Source organism: Hoplias malabaricus, chromosome 6, assembly GCF_029633855.1.
Source record: "Hoplias malabaricus isolate fHopMal1 chromosome 6, fHopMal1.hap1, whole genome shotgun sequence".
Taxonomy (NCBI): domain Eukaryota; kingdom Metazoa; phylum Chordata; class Actinopteri; order Characiformes; family Erythrinidae; genus Hoplias; species Hoplias malabaricus.
This window is the reverse complement of record NC_089805.1, coordinates 25,955,530-25,982,732: the sequence shown is the minus strand read 5'-3', so window position 1 is coordinate 25,982,732 and position 27,203 is coordinate 25,955,530. Positions and strand designations below refer to the sequence as shown.

General features: G+C 39.4%; 1 protein-coding gene across 1 annotated transcript; it reads left to right on the top strand.

Moving 5' to 3' along the window:
- Window positions 1–666: 666 nt before the first annotated feature.
- hs3st2 (heparan sulfate (glucosamine) 3-O-sulfotransferase 2) lies at window positions 667–27,203 on the top strand. The gene is made up of 2 exons (XM_066674804.1): window positions 667–1,952; window positions 25,643–27,203. Exons 1-2 carry the CDS (start codon window positions 1,414–1,416, stop codon window positions 26,259–26,261), a joined length of 1,158 nt encoding a protein of 385 aa, XP_066530901.1. The 5' UTR covers window positions 667–1,413; the 3' UTR covers window positions 26,262–27,203.

Here is a 27,203-nt window from a genome sequence, read left to right as displayed (position 1 = left end):
TGATATAGAAATTACAAACGAAGATCATCCTATGGATGAAGCTAAGAACACAAACAGAAAAGGCCAAGAGGAACCAGGGCTGAAGGCCTTGCACCTTTTTTTCATATTGCACCTGCATATGGAACTGAGTGTACTTGTGCATTCAAGAGACTGTATTTGCTCCATGTCTGATACATGCCTCTGTCTGTGTGGAAACATACACAACGTGAGTGGGTCAGATTGATTTAGGGACTGAAGAAAAGGCTGAAAGGCAGTGTAGTTGATATTGAAATATAATCAGTGTTTGATAAACAATACTGTTAATAATCGATCAATAATCAATAACCAATAATAAAATGATAATCAACCAGCCTGGGAACAAAACCTAGTATCTCCAGAAAGGTGGGCTACTTTTACAAGATGAAAAAATAGCCCTACATAAGTCTACAGGAGCCTGTGTGAATCCATAAAGCTGGTCTCAGTTTTCCTCTCATCACCCTCCCTGACTTCCGCTGGTCAGTTCACCGTTCTCATGTGTCCAGGTAAAGGTTTGGCCGTTCTGCTGTCCTGTTCTATGTGGACGTGTCGCCGCTTCACGAGCGTTTGCACCTTTAAGCATTGCGTGACGTCAGGCGCCGCGTTTAAATGTCGAGCAGGCGGCGCGTCACTCGCGAGAAGTTTGAGAAGCCCACCATGAGCGGAGGAGAGGAGCAGGAGGGGTGCGTGAGTGAGGCGAAGAAGGAGAACAGTGAGCGTTTCACAAATGGACGTGTCCAACTCGGATTAGTGTGTCCGGCGGGAGACGTTTGTCTGATCAGCGCGCGGGAAATTCACCCAGGGGTGCGCGCTCCCGGCTTTAACGGCTCCACGATACGAGTGAGCGGCGAAGAGGAACACTGACGTAGCGGGCACCAGACCCAAAGTCCGGAATAAACACTTCAAAGTGGTTATTTTCTTGACGTTGGCTAGTTTTCAGATTGAGCTGTTCAACAACACAAACACCGAGTCCCTCTCAGAGAACCACAGCGCGAAATGGAGAGCTTCGAGTTTTCCCGCCTTTTCCGCAACTGCGGGAGCCGGACTAACACCTCAGCAGGAGCCGCTACTGTAGGAAATGGCGCTGCAGGTTTTATTCCTTCACTTTTCATTCTTTATTAGCGACTGCCGGAGTTGGACTGATGTGCCACCAGAAATATCCCTGTCAGGAAACGGCGCAACTGTGTTCATTCTTCGAGTTTGACGGAGTTTTTCAAGGTTAGGAGCTGGACTAATTTATCAACGAAGGAAGAATACCCTGTGAGGAGATGTCGTTACAGTGTTGGGGAGCGGTTTGGAGTTCTCGGGGTCGTGTTTGGACGGAGTGAGGAGAGTGGTTCGCCGCGGCGCCTGAAGACCTCGGAGCGAACACCATGCCGTCTCTTCCCGCATGGAGACATGGCATATAGAGTCCTGTCCAGCCGCATCGTGCCGCCCTCCAACAAGCTGAGCCGAAGGTTCGTGTTCGTGTTCACGCTCTCGCTCTCCTTCTCCTATCTATGCTACAGCGTGCTCTTCTGCTCGGGCACAGTCATGCCGCGGCTGCACGCCTTTGAGGAGCATGGCTGCGTGCGCGCGGAGAGCGCCGGCGCCAAGAAGCTGCTGCAGAAGTCTCCTTTCTGTGCGGTGGAGAGTCCGGAGCCCCGCGGAGAATCGGCAGGTTCTGCGGCGGCGGCAGCGAGTCCCGCGCGCGAGCACAGCAGCGGGAGCAGTAACATCAGCGGGCGCCACGACTCCGTGCGCCTCAAAGTGAGCAACGGCACGAGCGCGCAGCGCTACGGCAACAAGAAGTTACCGAACGCGCTGATCGTGGGCGTGAAGAAGGGCGGCACGAGAGCCGTGCTCGAGTTCATTCGCATTCACCCGGACGTGCGCGCGGTGGGCACCGAGCCGCACTTTTTTGACAGAAATTACGACAAAGGCTTGGACTGGTACAGGTAAGTCCTTCTGCTCAGAGGTGACACGGGGGGAGTTAGCTGAAACTGTTGCTTTCTGAGAGGAACTAGTCTAAGAGGTGGGACATTTCATTAAGAGGGAGAACTGTTCTTTCAGGTGGGGTCCTGAAATTCAAGAGCAAGAACTTGTCATTTACAAGGGGAAATTCTCAAAATGGTAACTTGTGGGGGGAATCTTCAAAGGGGGAGAACTAACCTTTAGGAAGTGGGATCAGTGTTTAACAGAGGGAGCCTGACTTCTTCAGAAGACGTCTAGAAGAGGGGGAAATTGTACTTGAGCGTGGAAGGGGGTGAACGTGTCATTAAAAGGGGAGCTTGTTTTTATGGCAGACATTTTCTCTTGGGGCAACACCTCAAACTCATCTTTAAGAGGGGGTGACTTCTCTTTAAAGTGGGGAGGAGGGTGCTTGTCTTTAAGGGGGAAACTTGTCTTTAAGAGGGCAGGGCTTTTGATGTGAATCTTTGTAAGTGCAGAGTAGCAGATCTGACCAGGGCTGAGAATATAATGTGAGAAACATCTCACAGATTTACATTGTTCTCTCACATATAGCAACACATTAAAACAATCATCACTGCAGACTAGCTTTTCTATAAGAATCTGAAAATGAAATATTAATATATTGTCATATTACATGTGCATACAATTTGGACAACGGTGTTCAAAGACATGATTTGTTGATGTTAATATTTCATGATATGTGGCTTTCCTAAGTGAAAATGCATTTGCAAATTCTCTGCAGGCAACAAGCTTTAAAGAAACATTTATCAGTGTATTGCACATTTTCCCTTTATGTGGTGAATTTAACATATTAAAAAAATACAACAAATTATAAAAGAAGCCATTACTTTTCCATATGTTGCCTTTTATGTTTTTGTAAGATTTATTTAGAAGGCAAATATATGATATTGATGGAAGATATTGTTATTATTCGAGCAAATGTATCATTTAACCAAATCTTTGCAGTATGTTATATATTTTATTTGCAGCAAACGCATCTACAAATATTATAAATAAGGAGAAAAACAAATATGTGTTTTAGCCTGAAGTGTCGAACTCAGAAGACAGAGGATAGCTGCAGGGGGAGGAGGAGAAGACAGATTTGCAAAACTCAGCAGAGCAAACACTGCAACTGCTGAGATGAAACTGTGTGTGTGAAGACATACAGAGAGCAGGATGATAACTTGGCTGAGGGAGCTGGGGTGAAATGACACAGAATGATTGCGGTGTTATATTTCAGGAAGAAAATGTACAGATAAAGGTCAACCTAGCTTTTTTATTTTCTGGCCCAGTCGTAAAGTTTCATTAAACCCTGCCAAGAAAAAACACGCCTCATATTGAGCATTGGCTGCTGATCTGGATCGGAGCTACCTTTCTTTTCTGATGGGCTGCCATTCAATTGTGCCTTTGGGAGCCATTGGGCTGGTAGCTGAGAGAGCACCATGGCTGTATGGTAGATGGGATGATGGCTGGGGAGTAAGAGGTTCTGTTTGAATGTAGCAGACCTCCCACTACCAACACTGCCTACGGCTCAGGGCTCAGTAATTACATACATATCACAGCTCTGCTGAGACAGAACACGGGCTTGGAGAGTGCAAGTGTGCACACCTTCTCCCCTGAGACTTAGAATCTATAGGAATGTACAAGAGACAATAGAGCGGAGGGAGAGCCCTTTAGCCATTAGCAGGTGTTTCCGACTACTCTTGTCTGCTCAGTGGTCTAGAAACCCAAGCAGAAATACACTTTGCACTACTTGTGTTTTTACAGGGGCCAAAGAGCCAATCCTTAGGCAGCTGCACTGAAGGTGACAGGAGAAAACATGTTTGTGAGATGTGCATATCGACTGTATCTGGAAATGTGGGTGGCATGAGAGATAGGGTGAAAACAAATTAGAATTTTTCAATGCTCTATGACTTTAGAAAAGATAAAAAATATTAATCACATACGAGCACACAGTGGCAATGAAACCCTGCAATGTTCTCATATAACAATCTTTGCTCATTTGGTATGCATGCCTAACTAAATCTTTGTAACGTTTCAGGAAAAAATTACTAATGCATCACATGCAAAGGACTGGGTCACGGGGACAGACACCATTAACCATCGTAGATGCAGAGGAAGCTTAGTCTTAGAATTTTAAAGAATCCTAGCAATTACTTTGATACACTCTTGTCATCATTGTGCACACACACACACACACACAAAACCCATCAATACTATTTGTGGACTGGTTAATTAAAATGCCATGGAGGCCAAGACACTGAAACAGTTCTCCTAATCCTCTCTGAAAGCAATTTTACTTTAGCTCTTGACATCTTGCAATAAAGGCCATAAGTAATGAAAAAGATGATTGTCTGATTAACTCAAAAGTTCCTCAGAAAGTTCCCTTAATAATTCGCTTTAGAGCCTTGTTATTCATTTGACTTCCGTCTTGCTAATGACAGGGTCTATCCATTAAATTCTATGGGCACTGCTTGGAAGGCAGTTCATGAGCCTTAACTACGTGCTGAGCTACCTTGAGCTAGTATTACAGTGTCCACATCTAAAATAATGAGGTCCTCATAAGCAGTGGTTGATGCCCAAAGACGACGTGTGAGTCGCTTGGTTAATTTTTGAGGTCTGTGAGCACACGGACCATTTTTTTTCCCGCCCGCTCCCACCAAAAAAGCTTGTGAGAGATGAGTAGGACAAATGTTGCAATGTTCATTAATGCATTTCCAGAATAGAGTACGGCCCACATGGGCTCATTGGTATTATCCCAGTCAGTTTCCCGATTATCAGTTAACCTACCTGGACTCAGAAATGGACTTCGTTCACAACCACAAACAATTTCACAGACACTCCAGATCCCATTGGCTCTATTTTCCATCGGATCATGAAATAAAACAATTACCTCCGTCAACACACTATCTAAACTTTAAAGGGCATCTATTGATTTTTACTGAAGCCAGGGGCACTTCAAGTAGATTTCCAGAGAAATGCTCAATTCGTGAGAGAGGCCTTTTAACATTTGCTGCGGCCCAGAATTTCCTCCTGGTCCACCATTAATTGGCTCGAAGGGGAGAAACGCTGGAGTAAAGAGAGGTTGACGAGGACAGAAAGTTGGGCGAAGCTCATTTAGTAGGGAAAAATACATGTTCCTCTGCGAACATGTGAGCAAGCCTGCCGCCATCACTAATGGGAATTCCTAATCCCAGTAGAACCATGAGAGTTGGAGAACTTACTGTAACATTAATTATCAACACAACTCTCCCATAGATATGTCCCTCAGGAAAAGGCCCGAGTGCTGGGATGTTTTGATATAGTGGGTTTTAGCTTAAATTACTCATTAGGGCCGAGTGGCATCAGCGGAAGCCGGAGGTAAACATGAGCCACTCAAAGACTCGGGATGTCTACCTATGGGAATCTATTATGGGATGGATTGGATTATGGCTGAATACAGTTTGCTCTGAGTGACTCTGGAGGCTAACCACAGGATGTCTTAGTAGCTCATGGCAAGTTCCTATATTCACCCTGATCTAATTAAGACCGCAGTTTGTGTTCAAAAATATGAAAAAAATATATAGTATAAGAGATGTTCATGGTAGTGTAGACAATGTCATGTCAATGTTCATTTTATGGCAATATCACAGTACTTCTAACACAACTGCTATTAGCATGCAGCCTGTATTATTGTCTAAGATTGTTAGTGCGGTAAGTAAATACATAATGAATCTCTATCGTGTCTCATGAAGGGGCTTGGTGGCACTCAGAGCACAAGCATTAGACAAGTAAGTGCAGGCATTAATGCACAGCTCTGGCTGCTTTCAGGTGGCCTGCCAGCCATTTGCATTTCTGCCTCACAACGAGTAAAGCCAGGCTTCGTCTCATTATGCCATGCTAATGTTCCCATTATTTCCTGCAGCTTTGCAATGAGCCTTTTAAACCAGCAGAGGAGGAAAGGCAAAAAAAGAGAAAAACTTCCAAAGACGCAAGTAAACAGAATGAAAAGTTCAGCTAAGCTGACATGTCCTGAGTAAAAGTGGGCTATTTATATAGTTTCCTGCCTTATGAAAGAAAAAGAATGCAATAGAGTGTACCCGCAGTTAATTAATCTGAAACAATGACAGTTCATAGAATAGCTCATTGGAGAGCATGCAGCCGGCTGACCATCCTAGGAGCTGTTTCTTTGTCAGAAAATGAGAGGAATTTTGACTCTCTTCACTTTTTTGCCTCCAAGAATTATCTTCAGAAGCAAGCAATTTTCTGTATGCCTTTTGAAATAAAAGATTAATATAGTCCATTCTAGGAGACAAAAGCTCTCATGCACAACCAAACCAACTCGATTAAGTTTCTGTGAAAATTGTAAAATGGTACCCGAAGTCATGAAATATGTCATTGTTGGAGGATAGGTTTCATGTAAAATATAAGAAAAGAGATGCATGAGAATGTTCTGGCACCTTGTCTAAAATTACCTTCAAATGTTTTATTGACTAACATCTCAATTTGAAACATATTTTATTTCAAAATATAGATAGGGCCTTATGATTCCTGCATCACCAAAATCATGGATGATTTTGTGGAATTTTCAAATAAAGTAGAACATTTAACAAGATATAAATGCACAGAATTTGATTTAACGATAAAAAAGGTTCTTCTTTTGTGTCGTGAACCTGTGTTCCAGTTCGTCCATGTTGTTCTCTTGCAATTTGCGAGCACTACGCTGGAAAGTCGTATTCTGGTTAGCTTAATTAGGCTCATATATATTAAGGGTGGGACAAATTATTGACACAGTGAAATATTGTATTGTTTTCTTTTGCGATACATTATCATTATGTGGGGTCTAATATCAATGTATTTATTAAAATGTAGGCACTGTTAACTTCCTATGACTCCAGTTTGACTTACTAAAGTCACTGCTAGGTTACTCCATGTGGTGGCACTAATCAAATAAATAGGGTAAACCTGCATTGAAGAGAAGGAAACTTGAGGTGGAGAAATGGTGTACAACAGGGGAAATTTGATATGTATATTTTTGCATTTACATATTTTTGATTTTAGTTTATTTTTAAGCTTATTACGCAGTTTGAAAAGTATAGCAATGTTGTGTTCTACCTACCTAGACATTTTAATGGCAGAATTGTTTCAATTTATAAGTCAAATTCGGTGAAAATGACACCTATAAATACGTAATTCATATCATATCAAAGGCTTTATGTAATAATAATAAATAGAAACAATTGTAAAGATTCCAGTCTGTTTGCTTATAAATAAACTTATTATTAATTTTGTTCATTCCAGAGTTAGATCTCTGAGGTGCTAAATTCCATGCAGCACATAGCATCTAGATAGTCTCCTTGTATCACTATAAGGGCACCATCCCACCACTGTATAGTTTCTAGATACTCTATTAGCTCACTGCATTGTGAGTCAGTGTCATAGGGTGGTATTGTACAGTCACCCAGCACTGTGAAGCATGAGTGTGTGGGTCCAGCCTGCACAGAATTCCATCCATCATCCATCAGACATCACCTTTTTGAGAGCTTCCCCTCGCAGAGAACATAGCTGAAGTAAATGAGACCAAAAATATCATAGTGCTGCTGAAGAGTGAAAAGACGTATTCGTTGTGACACAAATGAGTTTGCGGATTGACAAGTCTCTCTTTTTTTTTAATCTTTTTATAGTATCTGTTGAGGAGGAGTCTCTTTGAGTAAATACCCATGAAACCTTACAGCGTCGGCATGTACTTTTTTCTCTGCTGAGCCTAGATGCACCACAGTGTAGTGTGAGGAAAAATGATCACTCAGTTTGCCACTGCACTCTAGCCTTGCAGTCTATTTTGGAGCCGGCAGTGATCTAATTGCTTTCAGTATATCTGGACAGATCAATGATGCCAACAGCCCGCCGTTGTGTGGTTTCATATGTTTCAATTAAAATGCAATCTATACAATAATAAAAAAAAAATCTATATACGCTGGTGGGAGAGTTGCAAAAGCACCTTGTACTAAAGCGCATCTGTATGGAGTCTGCCATGTATTATTCAACAGGAATGTGGCTGATGTGAATCTGTTGTATTAATAATGAGAGCTTTATGACTGGTCATTTTGAAGAAGCCCTAATTCACATTGTCATATTATCGACATTCCTTGTCATATTAGTGTTATAGCTTACCTAACTGCTGTGTTTCAGAGGCTGTCTGAGTGATTTTTAGTTAACTCTTGCGAGACTTCCTCCAGGCTCAGCAGCTGGTGATTAATGGTCAGACATCCTCCCCGAAGAAAATGTGAGTGAATGAAATATTAATGAGCTAATGTATTCCAGAGGAGCCAGAATTAAGTCATTGCTTCTTATCAGGCCATGGAGTGTGGATTGCAATTAGTAATTAGTTTGTTCACTGGCTCAGGGATTATTTGAGACTTTGTTTATTGGAGCTTTTTCCACATATAAAAGAACCTATGTCTTTGCGATTTGTCAATTCAAGTCTAGGTTCTGGTCGATTTGAGCACAATGATTCAATCAAAATTTCAACAAGCTGCTTATATGGTAGTGTATTCACATTTATGTGAGTATATTACAAACATCATTGTAAATACATTTTTTGCTCTTGAGCATTATATGCATAATTTAAGTGTTTGCCGCACTAATGCAAAACACAGGTAGAAGAGGCAGAGTTAAATTCATACAAGCTCCTAATTTGCAGAGATTCTATCTGAAGCAAATATTTTTCAGCAGCATATTTTATTCGTTATATTACAAATATTTTAGCATTCTTAAAAATGGTACTTTCAGTCAATGCTACAGAATAACAATTTTTGGTTCCCTGAAAAAGCTTTTCATTGTGTGTTTCTTTAAAGAAACTGCACATATATTGCTAGTGTGTTTGAAGATAAAACATAATACTAAATGCTTCTCTTCTTTAGGCATGATTGAGGACTACGCTAAACAAGGACATACTGCACTTGACTTACTTAATGTATACAAGTTGCAGGCACCAGATTGGCAATGATTATTCCCAACTTTTTATTTTAAATGGCAATATGCATATTGTCGAGAGACACCTCAAACAACTGCAGCAGACACAGCTGTTAGATAGAGACATGAGCATTGAACATGTGATGAAATAAAGAGGTTAAACACAAAATAAGTATTTAAAATCTCATGATTGGAAGTGATTGCACTCTACAGCAAAAGGCAGGTTGAAGTGACAGAGTATGGAGTACTGGAAGTAAAACCCACAGATGTAGGTACTGTTGCGCTGAAAGACAGATATGATAAGGAGGGGGAATTGAAACGCTCAGTTATTATGAAAAATGCATCATGTTTGGAAAGACTGCTCGCATGTGATTGGAAAATCTGGCATTTTGTATCTTGGCTTGATCAGCTGTGATTCTGCATAAAGACTTGATGAGACTAGACACTGATGCAGGCTTAATGAGGATTTACTGATGAAATGTGGACATGTGTAGAATTGCTGGCAGGCAAATTGTCCAGAGTAAATTATGACCACTTCTGATGTTTTCCTAATCCTCTGTAAGACTGCACCTTTAGTACAGGATATTGTTAGGCTCAGTATTAGTGTGGCTGATGGCTAGCGTCTGCTCCTTTACCGGAAATGGAGGGCATTGTGTAAGCCTGTCTCTGCCGTCTGGCCGTGATTGATGGTTTCCAATTTAAATACCAATCAGTGGCGTCTTAAACATTACTGTCCAAACCTCCACCTCGTCATAAAGCACTTTCATTAGCACAATGAGGCTCGGATTAATTATGTAGAAACACTGTCATCGTTATCTTGTTAGCGGTTCGAAGGGACTGCAGTTAATGCAATATTGCTGAGCCTACAAGCAAGCATTATCCAAATATGCCAAGGTTAACCTTAATACGTCTGGGATTGAGCCATTAGATTTCTGTGGAGCTTCCTGTAGGGAGACTAGAAAGGATCACTATGTGTTTGAAAGCATAAGCCCAAAGCAAACGCAAGTCAGCAGCCATGCATAAATTGGTTAAAAGACGGCTTCACAGAGGAGTATATTAAAGGATGAAGCACAAACACTCTCCTACCTCGGTTGGGGAGATTTCACACAGAATCTGTGTAAAGCATCAGGGGACAGGTGTGCCAGGCTGAAGCTGCTTGAGCAAACACTAAGTGAAGATTACAAGAATATTTTTATTCCCCTATCTACTTGAACGCCATCAGGAGAAGGCTTTGAGGTCAGCTTATATTGATCGCGCATCCAAAACTGACCTTTACCTCAGACTTTGGGAGGCATTTCTGTTGGCCAAGAGGCCAGACTTGAATTCTTACAAGGTCCTAATTTGCAGACCCTCTGTGTGAAACAAAAAGATTTCACCAGCACATTTAATTTATTATATTACAAATCATGTGAAAAGGGGTTATTTCAAGCAATGGCATACAATAACCATGGTTTGGGTTCCTTAAAGAGCTGTTCAATGTGTTTTTCTTTATCAAATCTTTTTGTTAAAACATTGAGGACCCAAATTTGTCAAGAGAATTTTTTAAACAATCTGTTGTAGCTGATACAGCAGTTAGACAGAGACATAAGTCTCAAAAATGTGCTATAAAAGAGTTTACCCTCAAAATAACACCATTTAAAGTCTCATGATTCAAAGGAAGCAAGTGAGAACACTCCGCGCTAAATATTCTGTGATAGCTGCAGCATTTGCATGCAATCAATTTTAGCATTTTAAAAAACTTAATTTCCTTAGCCTTGATTTGTTTTGGTGGGATACATTTCGATTATCAACACCCCAGTTTATTCATCAATTAAATTTCTGCTTTATCACAAACTTGTTGGCAGCTAAATTATTTGACAGTTAACAGGCAGGGCTGTGCACCGTTTGAATGATAAGCTGCAGTTTTTAGAAATTGAAGATTAAATTGTTCATGTGCAATTTGGAGGCATCAAGGTACATTGTGCACTGTGCATGTCCACATACACTGTTAACCCTTTTCCAACAAAAGAACAGTGGTTCTTGAACTGATTCCATTCAGTATTTTTGATGATCTCCAGTGAACCAGCTCGTGTTTAGTTTCAATGGGAACCAAGGATACGTCATCAATGGGGTTTGAACTGTTGCTCGGTTACAACATGGCTGTGGCTGAATTCAGCACCAGAACCAGAGCCATCGATAAATGAACAGAGTAAGGAAAGTGTTATGGTTTTTCCAGTTTATAGCACGTTGAGTTATGAGCCGTCCCGCTGAGCTTGTGAACAGTGGAGAAAAGCAGCCAACAGGCCTTGTGTCACACTTAACACAGCCCCAGAAAACACAAAGATGCAGCACTTTCCTGTTTTTATCTATGCAATAATACACTCAAGGTTCGTGCTATAACGTGAGATATTGGCACTGAAGATCAGTCCACCAGTGCTAGTATCTCACGCTATAGCACGAACCTTGAGTGTATTATTGCAATTATACCACAGTTCATTATCGCCGTTTATTATTAGGCTTTAAGATTTTAAAGAAAACAGTGGAATTTTTTTTATCAACCTTCCATGGGGTAGAATAGTTCCAATCAGTCACACATTCCTTTTTGCTCTTTTCAATGAACAATGGATCTTTAACTTGTCCGATGTTGGACCCATCCAGGATTTCTGAACTTTGGTTCTCTCCAGTGAGCTGTCAGTGTTCACACCAGATTTGCTGGGAAACAAGCTGTTCTCTGTATAAATCAGGATAGAAGCAGAAATAAGTGCATCAAGTCAATAAAATGTCATGGTTTGACCATTGTTTACTGCAGATACAGATCATAATAATATATATCATACACTAAATGATGCTAGGTTCACTGTGTTTCAGTTAAAAGTGAGTACTTAGGACTATTGCTCCAGAGCCGTGCTGCTGAGCTGGTGAACGAAAGCGGAGAATAAAGACTTGCCTCGGCTGGAGTTAAACACAAGCACAGAAACCACATAGACATAGACAGTTACTTTTTATTTATTTCTGATTTTTTTTAATTTAATAATCAGAAATCAGATAATGGTCCACTGGCAATAAGTCTATTCAAAATGTGTGTGGAAAAAAAAAATGAACCGGATCACTGTTGGGTGAAAAAGTCCAGGCACAGTTCTGTCTTGTAAGCACTGGCATCATTGCTAGGTTATATGTATTTTGAGGAGTGATACCTGAAGGGCTTCGGTCAGAATGCCATTATCGTGTAATAGTGGCACGCCTGGAAAGACTCTCAGCCAATCACATTGCAGGGTCGGAACTAACTGTGGTATAATGCCTTTTATTTGTTTATATAACACACTGCAAATTACCCCATTCAGCCCTGGTGCACAATAACACTGTATTTGAGGCTCCGTGCTCTTTCTGGAGCTTCTTTATCTCGCACAAGTTTCACACTGAAGAACCAGCTGGGAATTAATTTTCTGGTTCAAGATCAAATTTAAATATATAGCGCCTACAAAACTGCTCCACTTCCCTTTTCCAGTGGGTTTTACACCTCCCTAGCCTTGTATCTTAACTCATTCATTCATTGTCTATAACCGCTTATCAGGGTATTGGTGGGTCAGAAGCCTACCTAGAATCACTGGACACAAGGCAGGAACAGACATTATATGGGGACCAGTCCATCACAGAGCATCACACATTCACTCACACACTCAGACCATATGGAGAGTTTTGCATGGCCAGTCTACTTACCAATGTGTCTTTATGGACTGTGGGATGAAACTAGAACACCTGGCGACCTTGAACCCACAACCCCATGGTCCTGGAGCTGTATGACAGCGACTCTACCTGTTGCAACAACATGTATTAAATCTACTGTCCCACTGTATATACACTCATCTGTTTTATCAACTCCACTTAAAAAAAAAAAAACACCTCAGTATTACTGCTGGATGGAAAACAGTCCACCAAAGGAAAATTTCAAACCAACAGCATTCAGTGACCACGGTTAAAGGGTTAGAGGAAGACCAACACAAGACGTGTAGCATCAGATAAGTTACTGTCTCTGTATTTACATCTACAAGGACCATCAAGATAGAGCCGTCTGACAGAGTGTGTTGTGCTCACATAGCACAACACACACTAACACCACTGCCACATCAGTGTCACTGCAGTTAGGGGTAGGCGATATAATATCACGATATTTCAGGGTATTTTGGCAATAGCGATATTCTTGGCGATATGACTAAACACTGAAAAATACTTTTTATTAATTTCAAGAACACTATTAAAATGATTGAAACATTAATATTAAAGCATTCTTTTACTACCAATGTAACAATTTAAAACAATCAGAAGTGACACTCCCCTTTATTTGGAAAAATTCCTTCATTTTAGAGCCACTTTCCTCTGTATTTCACTTTGACTAAATGACTCATATAAAGAGCTTATGTCGTATTGTGTGTACCTGCATGATGTCATTACATAAACAAGTCAGAACGTCACCATAATTTTTTTATTTTGTTCAATCATTTTAAAAATTATGACGATATTATCACAAATTATATGATATGGCACAGCCCTAACTGCAGTATGAACTACAAAGACTAGATACAAGGAAGGTGTACTTTGTAAAATGGCCAGTGAGTGTAAAGGATTTAGGCCAATAGATTTTATGCAAATTATGTCACGCCATGGTGTGAACTTCAGATGCAGGGCAGGAAGGGATTTTAAACACAGGGAGCTCTATCAATTGCTCTCATAAAGTGTGTGGTTTGCCTCATTAATGGTTGCTCAAAATCATGTCATCTGACAAACCACATGGAGCTTGTGTCAAGAACCAAAAACTGTTCATGAGGCAGAAAAGTGCAAGAATTTGACTGAACATTGCAGAAAAAGCTGCTTATGAGCCAATACTTGCTATTACACTACTTCAGGATAATACAGAAAGCAGCTTCCTGTTCAAAATGTCTTGTTAGAATGTTTTGATGTGTTTCTTGTAGATGTTTGAAAACTATCCCCAGCTCACAGCCACAACACCAACAAAAATACAATACTAGTTCTCACAACCTCATGAGGTCTGCTTTGTCTTAGCCAGATCTGATATTCCACCTTACACTGTGCAGCATGCGCCAACAGGTACCTGCCACACCATTTAAGGTGGAACGTGAAAGCTGACTTGTATTTTGCTCAATCCTGTGAGTGCTGTAGATGTCCCCTGGTGATGGACTAAAAACCTACCTTTGCTTCAAGTTGTTTAATCATGACGTTAACACATTTCTCCAAACGCATGATAAACCTATTGCAGCGTAGCCACACCATGTTAGGATTTACTTCAAGACAGTGTTAATTTTACCAGAACGATTAAAATGTCAGAGTCACACCACTAATGTGCCCTGACTTTAATAGATAACCTCACCAGGCAGCTGTGATGTAAATTACTCAAGCAAATAAATGAAAATTGATATAGAAGGTGTGACAGTATTTAAATATCACAGAGGAAATCAGCATTAATCTTCACACTGCAAATAGGCACTACTGCTCACAAACACAAGACAAGGTCACATTTTAACATGGCCTTAATCATACGTGGTATGTAAAATGACTATGGCGAAGTCAGCCAATACACAATGGCCCCAATAAATAATCGCACCATTGTAAATTTGAATAGTGGTCCTAAGGTTACTTTAAGTGAAAAATTATATTTGTTTCAAAGTAGAAAACTTGTTGCACAACATCAAACTGATGTAGACACTATGTGGATGGAACTAACAAATACTAGTGCAAATGTACAAACACTGTTTTGACATTACATCATGTACCTGCATTTAATATTTGAATAGAATTTTATCAGATACATAAAACCAACAGTTTGTTTCAGATCAAAGTTATACTCTTATTTCACACTGAAAGCAGTACCTTTTAAATGACTCAGTCTGTGCTTAGTTTGACTAAGGTGTGAAAGTTAATACTGCAGATTTAGTTTCAATCTAAGGCTATGGCCAACACAATGAATGATTTGGTGTCACCAAACAACAAGATGATTTAAAACCACAGTATATGTGGCCTTAATTGTGTGTGAAAGAGCCTTATTCATCTTTTAACCATCTGCTCCATGCACCTGCAGCATATGTAACACGTTTGCACCATGTTTACTCATTTGAGCAAGTGCCAGCACAAAGTTCTGAAAAGCTGCTTTTGAAGCAGCAACAGAAGCTCGAGTGACTAATGATTAGTGACCGGAGCCCAAGCCAGTATTTTGCTTATGAGCAGGCCAGTGCAACACTGTGTGTTTCACCAAGACTGTTTGCTTTAATGTCCAGGGAACTAAAGTACAGTGCAATTGACTGGTGGTAAGAAAGCTTTTGTACTTAAACATAGCAAATCAAAAAGTGTTTTGTCTGCTGTGACTGCAGGAAGAGAATGAAGACTAGATTTTTTTAGATTTACTAGAATTTGAGTTGTGCTGTGAAAAAAACTCATCACCTACTTTTGGAATTTTAACTTTGCATTTGTTCTCCCAGCTATACTTTTAATGACATGTTTTTGAACATCACAACATACATATGTTGCTATTGACAGTGTTAGACTCTGGAGATGATGAACATTATATCCATAGCTGCCAAAATATGAATGTAAATAACAAGAGAATGCAGCCATGTGCAGTTCATTAAAACCTGATATGTGATTGAAAGTAGAACAAAGATAACATTGTAAATGTTGAAACTGAACATTTATTACATTTGTAGGTTTTTGAAAAATATAAAGTATATGCCCATTTTCATGCCAGCAACATGCTTCAAAAGCTATCAACGTTTGAAATATTATCTCTGTAGTTCATTCATTCATTCATTATCTGTAAGCGCTTATCCAGTTCAGGGTCGCGGTGGGTCCAGAGCCTACCTGGAATCATTGGGCGCAAGGCGGGAATACACCCTGGAGGGGGCGCCAGTCCTTCACAGGGCAACACAGACACACACACACACACACACATTCGCTCACCCATGGACACTTTTGAGTCACCAATCCACCTACCGTGTGTTTTTGGACTGTGGGAGGAAACCAGAGCACCCGGAGGAAACCCACGTGGACACCAACTCCTCACAGACAGTCACCCGGAGCGGGAATCGAACCCACAACCTCCAGGCCCCTGGAGCTGTGTGACTGTGACACTACCTACATTACATTTAGCTTTATTTACAGTTTGCACAGTGTTCCAATTTTTTTTGGAAATGGAGTTAGTAAAAATGTAGGGTAATCTGCAGGGTGTGAGTGAGGAGGAACTGTATCTTTACAAATGCATCATGTCTCGATGGATGTGCTGTATACTCCAGCATATTTTAAAGTATGCTACACTCCAGACACAGCAACTTTCATATTTTTTTTTTATCTACAAAGGAAACATTAAATAAACTTTGGTCCCTTGGGCAACAGTGCGTGCAACAACAAAATTTCACAAATCTGTACACCTACACCTCAGCTCACCCCTGCAGTCTCAAGACATGACATAGCCTACAGAGCACATTAAAACAAAAAGAGGAAAATAAATCGGAGAGTGACAGAATTATTAATGATAATTTAGTGCTTTTGGTTGCATATTTTTCATGTACATTGTCTGTGTTCCAGCCTTGAAGAGTTGTACACTTCCAAATTATTATTATTGTAAAGAGAGTTAAAAAAAAAAGATTTGCAAGATAATTTTTTACAAAGTAAGGTATTACATTACAGCATTACTGCCAGTACAAGTAATATATTGGAATATACAGGAAAGTAATATGTTCCAAGTTCTACAAGAAATTACAGTGTCTTTGCAAACTTTTAATGTCAGAGAAGCATCAGGCTTCAGTGTAGATTCCTTTTTAAATCTGCTCTTTGCTTTTGATGCCCTTATTCCCATAACATAATTCACATTTATATGTGATGCTTACTTTTTATGATCAAAATTGTATGAAGATTTCCATGGCATAAATTTAACATGTTACTATAATTTCAAATAGCTCAGGCATTCACTAATCTGTCACTTAGCTACTTCACAGCATGCTCTTTACTTGAAATAGCTTGTACAACTTTACATTGCAACAAAGGTCAGTTTAAAAATGTGTCTAAGCTTGATTGTCACGGCTGGGCAGGAAAAGACAAGGAGGTGAACGTACACGGAAGGAATCATTTTAATTACACAAAACCAAAACAAACCAACAGCAAAACCAAACACAATAAACTACATAAACTAAACAGGACTTGACAGGACGACTTGAACAGACAGCCGTGAACAGGGGTAGACGTATGAACACAGAGACACAGAAACACACATCTACGCACACAAGAACCGACAAGGGAGCACAGCAACCAAAGGGGTATATGTATACAAAGCACTGACAAGGAACACCTGAGACTGATAACGAGAGGGCACATGTGGAGACACTGACGAGAGAGAGGGCAGCACTAAAGTGGAACTAGGGTGGAGACAAGAACAACAACAAACAGCCATGTGCTAAAAGAGCACGGGGTGGGGAAAACAAACACAAGACAGGATAGGACAGGGCCAGGGCATGAAAGAATGTCTGAAAAAAAAAAAAGAAAATTACCTCTCCAAAATTTTAGTCCAATGTGAAATGATAGCTGCTCTCACAGTGCTATAATACAATGGTATAACAATGTAACAACGTATACTTTAAGTTGTTACTATAACAGACCAGTGATTTAGTGGTTTATAAGGGGTTTAGAAGACCACCATGGCATGTCTGTAGCAATATTCACATTGGGACTGATGAATAAATGTGCACAGAACCAAACATATCAGGTTTGGAAAATTATTGCTTTCCACAAGTCTGTGTTTTCAAAAACACCAGGTGTTTGTCTCATAGAAACATACTCATGCATAAAGTTGATTCTATGGGCATGATACTGACTTCAGAATGACAAGCAGGTTTAGAATTCTACAACATTATATACACTGAGAAGTGAAAAGTCATGGGATAACAATATGTAGATTAAGATTGCCCAGCGTGCACAGGACAAGGCAATTATCAGAGTTTGAATGAGGCATTATAGTGGGCACTCCACAGGTGGGACATTTCAGTTCTGAAGCTGTGTGGCCATTTAACACTACTCAAAGTCACATGTGTACCAGAAATATTTCATAGAAGGAACTGCCACCCACGTTGGACAGTTCACTGAGGAGTTTGGTGTGTTCACCCCATGTCTTGGTCATTTTTCTGGGTGCTCCACCTTCTTCCCACAATCCAAAAATCAGGTTGGTGAGAAGATAGACTGTGTGTAATTGTCCAACGATATGAATGTGTTACTGCCTGGGTAAGTGCGGGATACCCAGCAATGGACTAGTGCCCTGGCCAGCCTTGCAATAAATTTGTTCCAGGTAGGCGCCAAACCCAATGCAACACTGATCAGGATTAAATGGCTCGAAGAGATGAATGAATTCATGAATGAATGAACAAAATAAAACTGAAGTGTGAACTGTTGCTTCAGCAGGCCTAATTGGAAGTGTACCTAAAATTGGACAGTTTCTGCTTAGCGTAAACAAACTTGAGTGAAGGTGTGACAGCAGCAGGACAACAGCACAGACATATCAGACTGCCACATTTCTCTACATCCATGAACCTGTGGATGTGCCACTTTTAAATAAAAGGCATCTAACTACCAAATACAAAATTTGACATTGCAATGGCTCCCTCACTTCTCCTAGACAAATTGTAGCAATTACACATGTTCTGTTACTCATATTTTACTTCTGTTGTTTGCATTGGAACAACAGAAAAAAGATGAGTAACAAAAGTCGTCTGATTGTTTTCCAGGCATCCAGAAGTGGACTAGATAAAATAACTGGTACTTTTTCAAAATTGTAAGAAATAATTGCATTTAAATCTTATAACACGGCTTTAATTTGCATTTAAACTCCCATGTGGCAAGTAATAAGTGCTGGCAATATTGAAGTCACACTTTCGGCCAGGTTAATGGAGAAAAGTGGATTCAGTCTTTGTGTCCATGCATACCACACTGAGCACTGAGAATCAAAGGTGTGGAGAAGCCAGTCCATCACCAGAGATATTAAAGTTTCTGAGTCCACTGTAAATAATCTCATTAAAATGTTTACAGCCCATAGCATTGTAGCTGGTCTCACTGCACATTAAAGGTAGGTTTGTTTGAATGGTGGTCAAAGACATTCAATCAACTTACAAAAAAATAAAATAAAATAAGCTCACAGGGTACAATGTCAGTTCACACTATCCCTCGCCATCTGAAAGATAAGGGATGCTAGTATAGAAGATGCAAGAAGACACTACTGCTAACACAGAAAAATACAATTGTCTGAATTTGGCCTGAGGAAGCCACAGTCTTTCTAGTAATATTTAGTGTAGACAGCTGAGACCAAAATTGAGAGCAAATCATTGTAGCTTTTACAAATGGCAGATGTTCACAGATGTTTATATATTGCTTTGTCACATCTGGCTCTGGATGCTTTGACTGTGCATGGCATGGCATGAAATTTGAAAACTACATGTTTTAGAGCACAGTATAGGGCCCAGTGTCAGAAAGCCAGATCTGTATTAGAGGTTATGTGTCTTCCAGCAGGACAATGACTCAAAGCATACTTCAAAAAGTGCCCAGAAATCTGAGAGAACCAGAGCACTTGACAAATGAAAATGGTATCAGATTAGACTTTATTTCCCAAATGTTTTTATGTTGCTCCAACTGTATGTGTCTATATGACTGTAGATTTTTCAGTGACCACATTTTCCAGTTTGCTATATTGTGCAAATCAGTGTGCAAAATGTGTAGTGTGTTCTCTGTAAATGGTGTTTCTACTTAGAAAAAATAATTTGCATATGTAATGTGATAGTTATGTGCTACATTAAGGATTACGCTTAATAATTGACTAAACTACAAAGCCAATTATGTTTGTTCATTCAATTTTCCACCCAATTTAGTGTAAGCTTAGACTTTTTAGGGCTGCAAAATGTTATTGTTGAAAAAAGCTATGCTCGTACACAGTGTCCTCTGTAAAGCACAGCATACAGTTCTCTGCAACACAGCAGTTCAGTGTCCTGGACATGAGCTTTCTTGGGGAACACATCAGCTTCGGTCTGACGTGACCACACCTATACACTGAGGTCACATCTCTCTTTTCTCATTGATATGTGAACATGACCTTGTCAGCAGGTCCCATTCATACCACTGTCCAACTTGCACAAGCCAAACCCTGTAACTGACAGGAAAGTAGGTGGGTGTGTGGGACAAGGACAAATAAATGGCAGACAATTAATGCCGGTGTATCTTTGAGATGTAATATGAGACCATGGCCCAGTGTCAGTCCTCATTACATTAAGGTGGTAGATGCGTCTGAAGTAATGAACTGAGTAAGCCCTCGGATGAATTGGAATGTCAATCTTTATTAGAAGCAAAAGCCGGTGATAGCATCCATCAGGAATCCCCTCCTTGCGCAGGTCTCAAAGGTACAGTATGAGGACAGATTTTTGTGTCTCTGTAGGATTTAAAAGTAATTGTTGGAGAGGTATTTATCTCATGAAGCTGCTCATTTTAAAAGATGACAGTAATTGTTTACTGTCTGACTTGTTGATGGAGGAATTCAATTAGGAATTAATTTGTCTCACTGCTATGAAAGACCAACTTCAAAATTAAGAAGCTATTTCCACAGGCAATGATAAAAAGGTCTGAACATTGAGCCTTCTGCACTTCCCTGATAAGTGAATTATTTTTTAATTAATACAGATTTTTAGCAGTCATTAATTGATGCATTTATTTATATATCCACTTGATTATTACCAAGAACATCCAGTGATGGAAATCGACTAACCTTTTTTTTTTTTTTTTTTTTTTTTTGTACATTCAAAAACAGTATTCTGACACTAATGGTCTTCAGTTCATTGAAACAAATTAAAGGTAAAACAAAAAAAGAGAGAAAATTACTTTTTTGTTTCATTGAATGCTGAAGAAGTAACACCTGACATTGTCTTTTTATGACTGCTTTTTCAAATTAGAAATCTTTTACAGTTGAAAACACTTACTCACTGGATGTTTGACCTTTATAATTTTTGTGTTTTTAGAAATAAAAATTTAAATTGACTATTTCCATGCTGTGAATCTTGTTATTGCATTACACACAAGTTGTTTTTTATCTGATCATATAGCTATACAACAGCAAACTACCTGTTAGAAATGGTTCAGATGTTTCTGTTTTATTGTTTGCTGTGCAAGTTCAGTGCCCAACAATGCTTCTGATATTTTTGGGTCAGAGGTCTGAAACTCCCAGCCTCCAACCCCAGTCACCCCAAAACCACCATGAGGCTGACGGCACTGTGTGGAGAAGCCATTGCCTGTGGGTAATAACTGGTCATGAATAAACTGAGATGAAGTGTGAAAATCCAACAAAAACTTTCAGCATAAAGGGAGACAACCCCATTTTTTTTGTGGAAGCTCAACTTATGTATTTTGTAGACATAAATAAGAGGCAAGTTTTTTGATGATAATAATGATTTTCAATATCATTTCACGGTGCATCTAAGTACATTGGGCTGATGTTTGGTCACAGCTAATTATCTTCAGTGTTACATGAATTCGGGTGGAACAGTTGTTTGTTAACATGCCAACTAGCACTGAAAGTAAGTGTGTTCATGGACCATGGACTATGACTCTTAAATAAAATGATGACCACATTATAAACATTTTGCAGAACTTGATTGTCCCCTTAAAAACCCCACTTAGTCTGTGTATATAATTTGGCTTGTTGAGATCTCCTGAGGTTTATTATACACTGAACCTTCATCACCTAAAATCACTGCTGGGCTGTTTTTCTGTGTACTGTGTAAGTTTTACTTGACATAGTTAAACATAGGTGCCATGAGTCTTTAAACAAAATGTCACATACAATGATATTTATCTGCAAGACCAGTGGAAAAAAATGGATCAAATTAGGACCGCCATTAATTCTGTTGAGTATACCATTTTTAGCACCTTTATTTCGTTTGGTTTTCCAATCAACAGATAGTAGAAACATTAGAATTCAATATGGCTTCAGATAATTAATTACGTCTTTCACTTTCATTATGAACAGAACAGTGTACTACTTGACAATAATGCTTCAAGGAAAGAGATAAATTGAGTTGGAATGTTTGGCTAACATGGTGTTTGGATTCCAAATATGCTGTTCTGTGCCATGGCTAATTTAGATAATTTTGTTACATGATGTAGCTAAGGTTTTAGTATGCTACATATTCCTTTAAAGCTTACTAAAACCACAGCTGGATTCATTTTTTTCTTTTTGATATTTAGAAAGCATTCTATAAAACTACACATTGACAACTTGTTTTTGGGTTATAATACATTGCAGATAAATGAATATAAACACAATGTTATGATTTATAGAAATGGCTAGATTAATTAAACCAGTCCATTAAGATAAATCACAAACAAAATGGGCAATAAAACTCAGGGCGATGTCACAACAACACAGTTATCCTTCAAGGGTACATTTACGATGGGTGAACAGTGAGAGAGACAAGGCTGATTATGCCACTTTAATGTGCATTCCATCAACATAAAGTTATGATTGGTGGCATGTATTTAAATACACAGTAAAGCTGTTTGGAGGAGAGGCGCCGCTCCATTCTGTGTAAGATTAATGTTCGCCTCTGGCCCTGAACTAGTAAGGCTAACTGAGACACCCTGGCCAGCAGAACACCAATCATAAATCAAGCTAAATGGATCAATATCTCTGAGACTGTGGAGGTAACTTATAGTCTTTCCTACCCCAGGAAAGCCCATTAAAAACGAGGAATGACTCACATCTGATGGAAACGTGAGGTTATTCTCTGACCCCTGCTTTCACAGCTATGAGTCAGTCAATATAATATTAATCTGTATTATTGCTCTGTGCTAATAAGATACAAATTCTTTTGCTGTCAACTATACAGGCCCATGGCAATAAAAGCTTGACTTAACATATTGACATTGATTTAATTGCATATAAAGTCCATTTGTAAATGCAGCTTAAGACATTCACAAGAGCAGTAAAAAAGGAAAAGTGTAAAAAGGAATGTAAAATGGACCACAAATCCCATTATTAATGCTGTACATAAGGAACATAAAGAAATGTCTATGCTGTCATAGTCTGGTGTGTAATGGATTTTTATTTTATGAAATAGCATGAAAATAGCTCTTATATTAGTCTGTAATAAAACTCAGTTTAAGTGTTAAGTCCGGTCTGTGACACCTGCTGCTTTCAGTTGGCTGCGTACTTGATGAGACTTACTTAATACAGTTATTTTATTAATTAAGTTAGATTTTATAATCATACACTTATGTTACAGAATAAAAGAGAAATGTGCTTTGAAGCATAATAAATACGTTCAATCGTTAAAACGTTAAAAAGATGACATCAAACCGACATCTGCTCACAGCAAAGTACAAAATTGATCAATTATTGTAGCGATCCTTAAACATAATATGTTTCAAAATTCTCAAGCTTAGTGCTGTGATCCATGAATTTTTTTTTTTTGAGTGATGACACAATTCAATCTTCACATCTTATGTGATGCCTTCCTCACTGTGGTTTGTCTACAGTGAAATTCTAAGAAAAATAAAATATACCGGGTGTTATCATTTCCGGGTTGTGATATAGAAGGAATACGATTTCCGGGTGAGAAATACAAAAGCCTACCATGCCCTGTCAGATGTTTTTTTTTTAACTAACTGCTGCAGTGCTAGTCTGTGGGGGGAAAGAAAAAGCAAGGCAGATCGGTTCGTACAACAAAAGAACAACCATGGCTGATTGGATTTCTCCTTATGTAGTTCATGAGTTCAAGTCCGAACAACTCTGGAGTTGGAGGATTTGATGGGTTTCTCCAGGAAAACTTGCAAAAATAATGACCTATTTCACGTGTCCTAGATTTCCCAAAGCCTTTTCCTCCATTGTGCATCTGTAATGCAGGTGATGGTGATTTATGACCAGGAGTGCAGGATGTGGCTGAGATTTGATAATTTCCCCCATGCCCTTCAGCATCAAACTCACTCGGGAGATAAGGGACTGGAAATATTGGCTGGAAGTATTAAAAGCTTCTGTGCGTGTGTGTGTGTGTGTGTGTGTGTTTAGATTTTGTGACCAAAACAGAATCATGATTTGTCACTTTGAGACTTGCACCTATGTGCATTGACCGTTTTACTCCATCCTCTTTATTTTCCTTTTTTCAAAATACAACTCCAGGGGAAAATGTCAGTGTTATTTTTACCATTCATCAGGAATATTGGCCTTTGTTTCTGAGAATGCTGGACAGCTCTGTGGTTTCTCAAAATCTGCTACTGCTAGAACAGTTGAAGAGCAAATTATCATTATCGTTTTTACATATTGGCTGAATGCTATAAATGTATGATTGAGATTAGCAAATTAAAGAAATGACCACAGCTCATTCTTATCTAATACCCAACTTAGAGGAGGCACTGAGGAGAGGTGTTGCTTCGAGATGTCTGAATTGTATGAATGTGTTAGCTCCAGTCTGTTGTAAGTCGCTTGTTAAGAAGTGGTGTTTCACAGCTCAGTCTGAAGTGTGATATGAAATGTGAAAAAGTATGTGATGGCAAGTATGTGATGAAGTGTCATTTTTCATGAAGTAGCCTACACACGTTTAATATCCCTCAAAGTTCTTCTGTGTTTTTATACTAATATTAAAATCTCATCAAGTGAGCCCACACACCATTTCTTCACATTCATTGCTATGTAACTTTTAAGAAGTCATCATCATGATCATCATCATCTTTTCCACTTAATCAATTTCAGGGTCACGGTCCTTTTAAGAAGTATGTAACATTATTTTTATGGTAGATAAAAGTTTGTGTAAAGTAGTTGCTATTGACAAACATTCAATATTAAAGCTTTGACTGCTGTTCAGAGCATGTAGGTCAGTATTCACTCAAAAACCTAATTAAAAATACACTTATGGGATTCAAAGAAAATCCACTCAAAGAAAATCCATTAAATAATTACATCCAGATACTTAATTTGACAATGAGCAAACGTTACTTAAATTGCACCATTTTAGAATAGGACTACACTTCTTAAGATTTATATAAATTGTTTACAGTATGTATATTAAGTTACTAATTATGTTGTTAATACATTAATAGTCATTAATAATCAGTAATAACACATAGATAGAAAGGACAACAGTGACCTGTAGTTTGCCGAATAGTGAATCCACATCCATCTACACTGTTAAACCTCAGATCTTGCCAGATACTGACCTTTGTCTTCTTCATCAGTCAGCATTAAGCCTGTTGGCTTCATCACATATTTGTTAACAGGTTTAACCATTTAATGATGTAACCACCACAGTTTGTCTTTTTATACATCAGTGATAATGTGGTGTACCTTAACGCGTAGAATGGCTAAATTCACATTCTCAGGTCTTAGCTTATAATTTCCGTAGGTTTTTAGTATGTTTTCTGACATACTACACATTTATTGGTGTAGTTGATTTAATTTCATGAAAACGTGGGCATAAAAAATTAAGCAAAGTCAAAGGGTCTGTTCTAAGGGTAGTATGTGATTATTAAGTTTAAGACCACACACATGAATCATCTTTTTGGCCATACCAAAATAAACCCAGATGTTTGAAGCATATTAAAGACATTTCTTATGTTTTTTTTAATGCTTGTGTCATTTAACTTGTAACATTTTTACAGTAAGTCTTTCAATAAATTAAGTAGAAACATACTCATTAACCTGTGCCCTTTCTTTTAACCCATCTAGAGGCCTAATGCCACGCACACTGGACAGTCAGATCACCATGGAGAAAACGCCCAGCTATTTTGTGACACGGGAGGCTCCACGACGTATTGCCAGCATGTCACATGAGACCAAGCTCATAGTGGTGGTGCGGAACCCTGTTACACGAGCCATCTCAGATTACACTCAGACACTGTCCAAAAAGCCTGACATTCCCACTTTTGAGGAGCTAGCCTTCAAGAATCGGAGCCAGGGGGAGGTGGACACTTCCTGGAATGCTATACGCATCGGTATGTACATCCTGCACTTGGAAAACTGGCTTCAGTATTTCCGGCTCTCGCAGATCCACTTTGTAAGCGGCGAGCGGCTCATCACAGACCCGGCCGGCGAGCTGGGCCGCGTGCAGGACTTCCTGGGCCTCAAGCGCATTATCACGGACAAGCACTTCTACTTCAACCGAACAAAAGGCTTCCCTTGTCTGAAGAAGCCAGAGAGCAGCAGCCTTCCTCGCTGCCTCGGCAAGTCCAAGGGCAGGACACACGTGCAGATCGACCAAGAGGTCATTGAGCAACTGCGAGACTTTTATAGGCCTTTCAACGTGAAGTTTTACGAAATGGTAGGACATGACTTCAGATGGGACTGACAGGGGCAGTGAGGGGAGGTACAGGGACAGACCCTGAGTAGAAAGTGTTTCACTTTGTTAAAGGATGAATGCCATCAGATCTGCCAGTCAAGACAGGTTTTCATTGGCGCATTGTTGGTATACGGAGAAAATGAAAACAGGAAAACCTCAAAGGACACCTTAAACCAATTAAGACCAAATGCTCTTAGGATATTAAAATAGCTTATAAGCTTACGGAAACGATTAAACGCAGGCAAAATCCAAAGGTGTTCGTACTGTAGCTCGAGAGACTCTGCCTTTCACTTGAAATCCTTTAATACATTTAGAACTGAAGCTGGTTCATTAAATCAAGAGAATAACTGAGAAGCTGTCGTTCAGTCTCAGAGTATTTGTCATGCACAGCACTGTGTCTGTTCACTGTTACTATTTAAAATACAACAACCGTGTCAATCATCTTGATATGAAATTGAAACCCGTGCAGCATACAGTGACTATTGAGGTGTGTCATTATATTTCATAAAATGTAAAAAGGGAAAAACAAATTAAACACATCCTCAAGAACTTTAGCTTCATGCTTATTCTTATTGGTGTACGTTAAGGTCGATTGAAGTTCTTTCCGTCAGGACAATGGGAAACATTGTGTTGCTTTGTGAAACTGAGCTCAGGTTTGGACACGGTTGACTGATTTTTGTGGGATTATGATTTCTAAGGGTGTATGTCATTTTCGTTTTCTGCAGATATCTCAAAACTGCACATTATCAGCAGACGTCTCACTATCTGATAACAGATGTGATCCTCCAAACAGACTGAAACCCCTGTCAAACCCCCCTGGGATAATACAAAAAAAAAAAAAACGCCATTATTGCAAAACATGAAGAGATGGCTTTCCACACATAGATGACAGCTAGTCTTAGACTACAATGTTGTTTTGCAGATAATCCCCACTGGCAATGTGTGCAAGTC

Excerpts from the sequence above, each read along its gene's own strand:
- hs3st2 (XM_066674804.1), top strand. The coding sequence starts at position 1,414 with ATGGCATATAGAGTCCTGTCCAGCCGCATCGTGCCGCCCTCCAACAAG. Across the intron at positions 1,953-25,642 it reads AAAGGCTTGGACTGGTACAG|AGGCCTAATGCCACGCACAC; the intron begins GTAAGTCCTTCT and ends TAACCCATCTAG.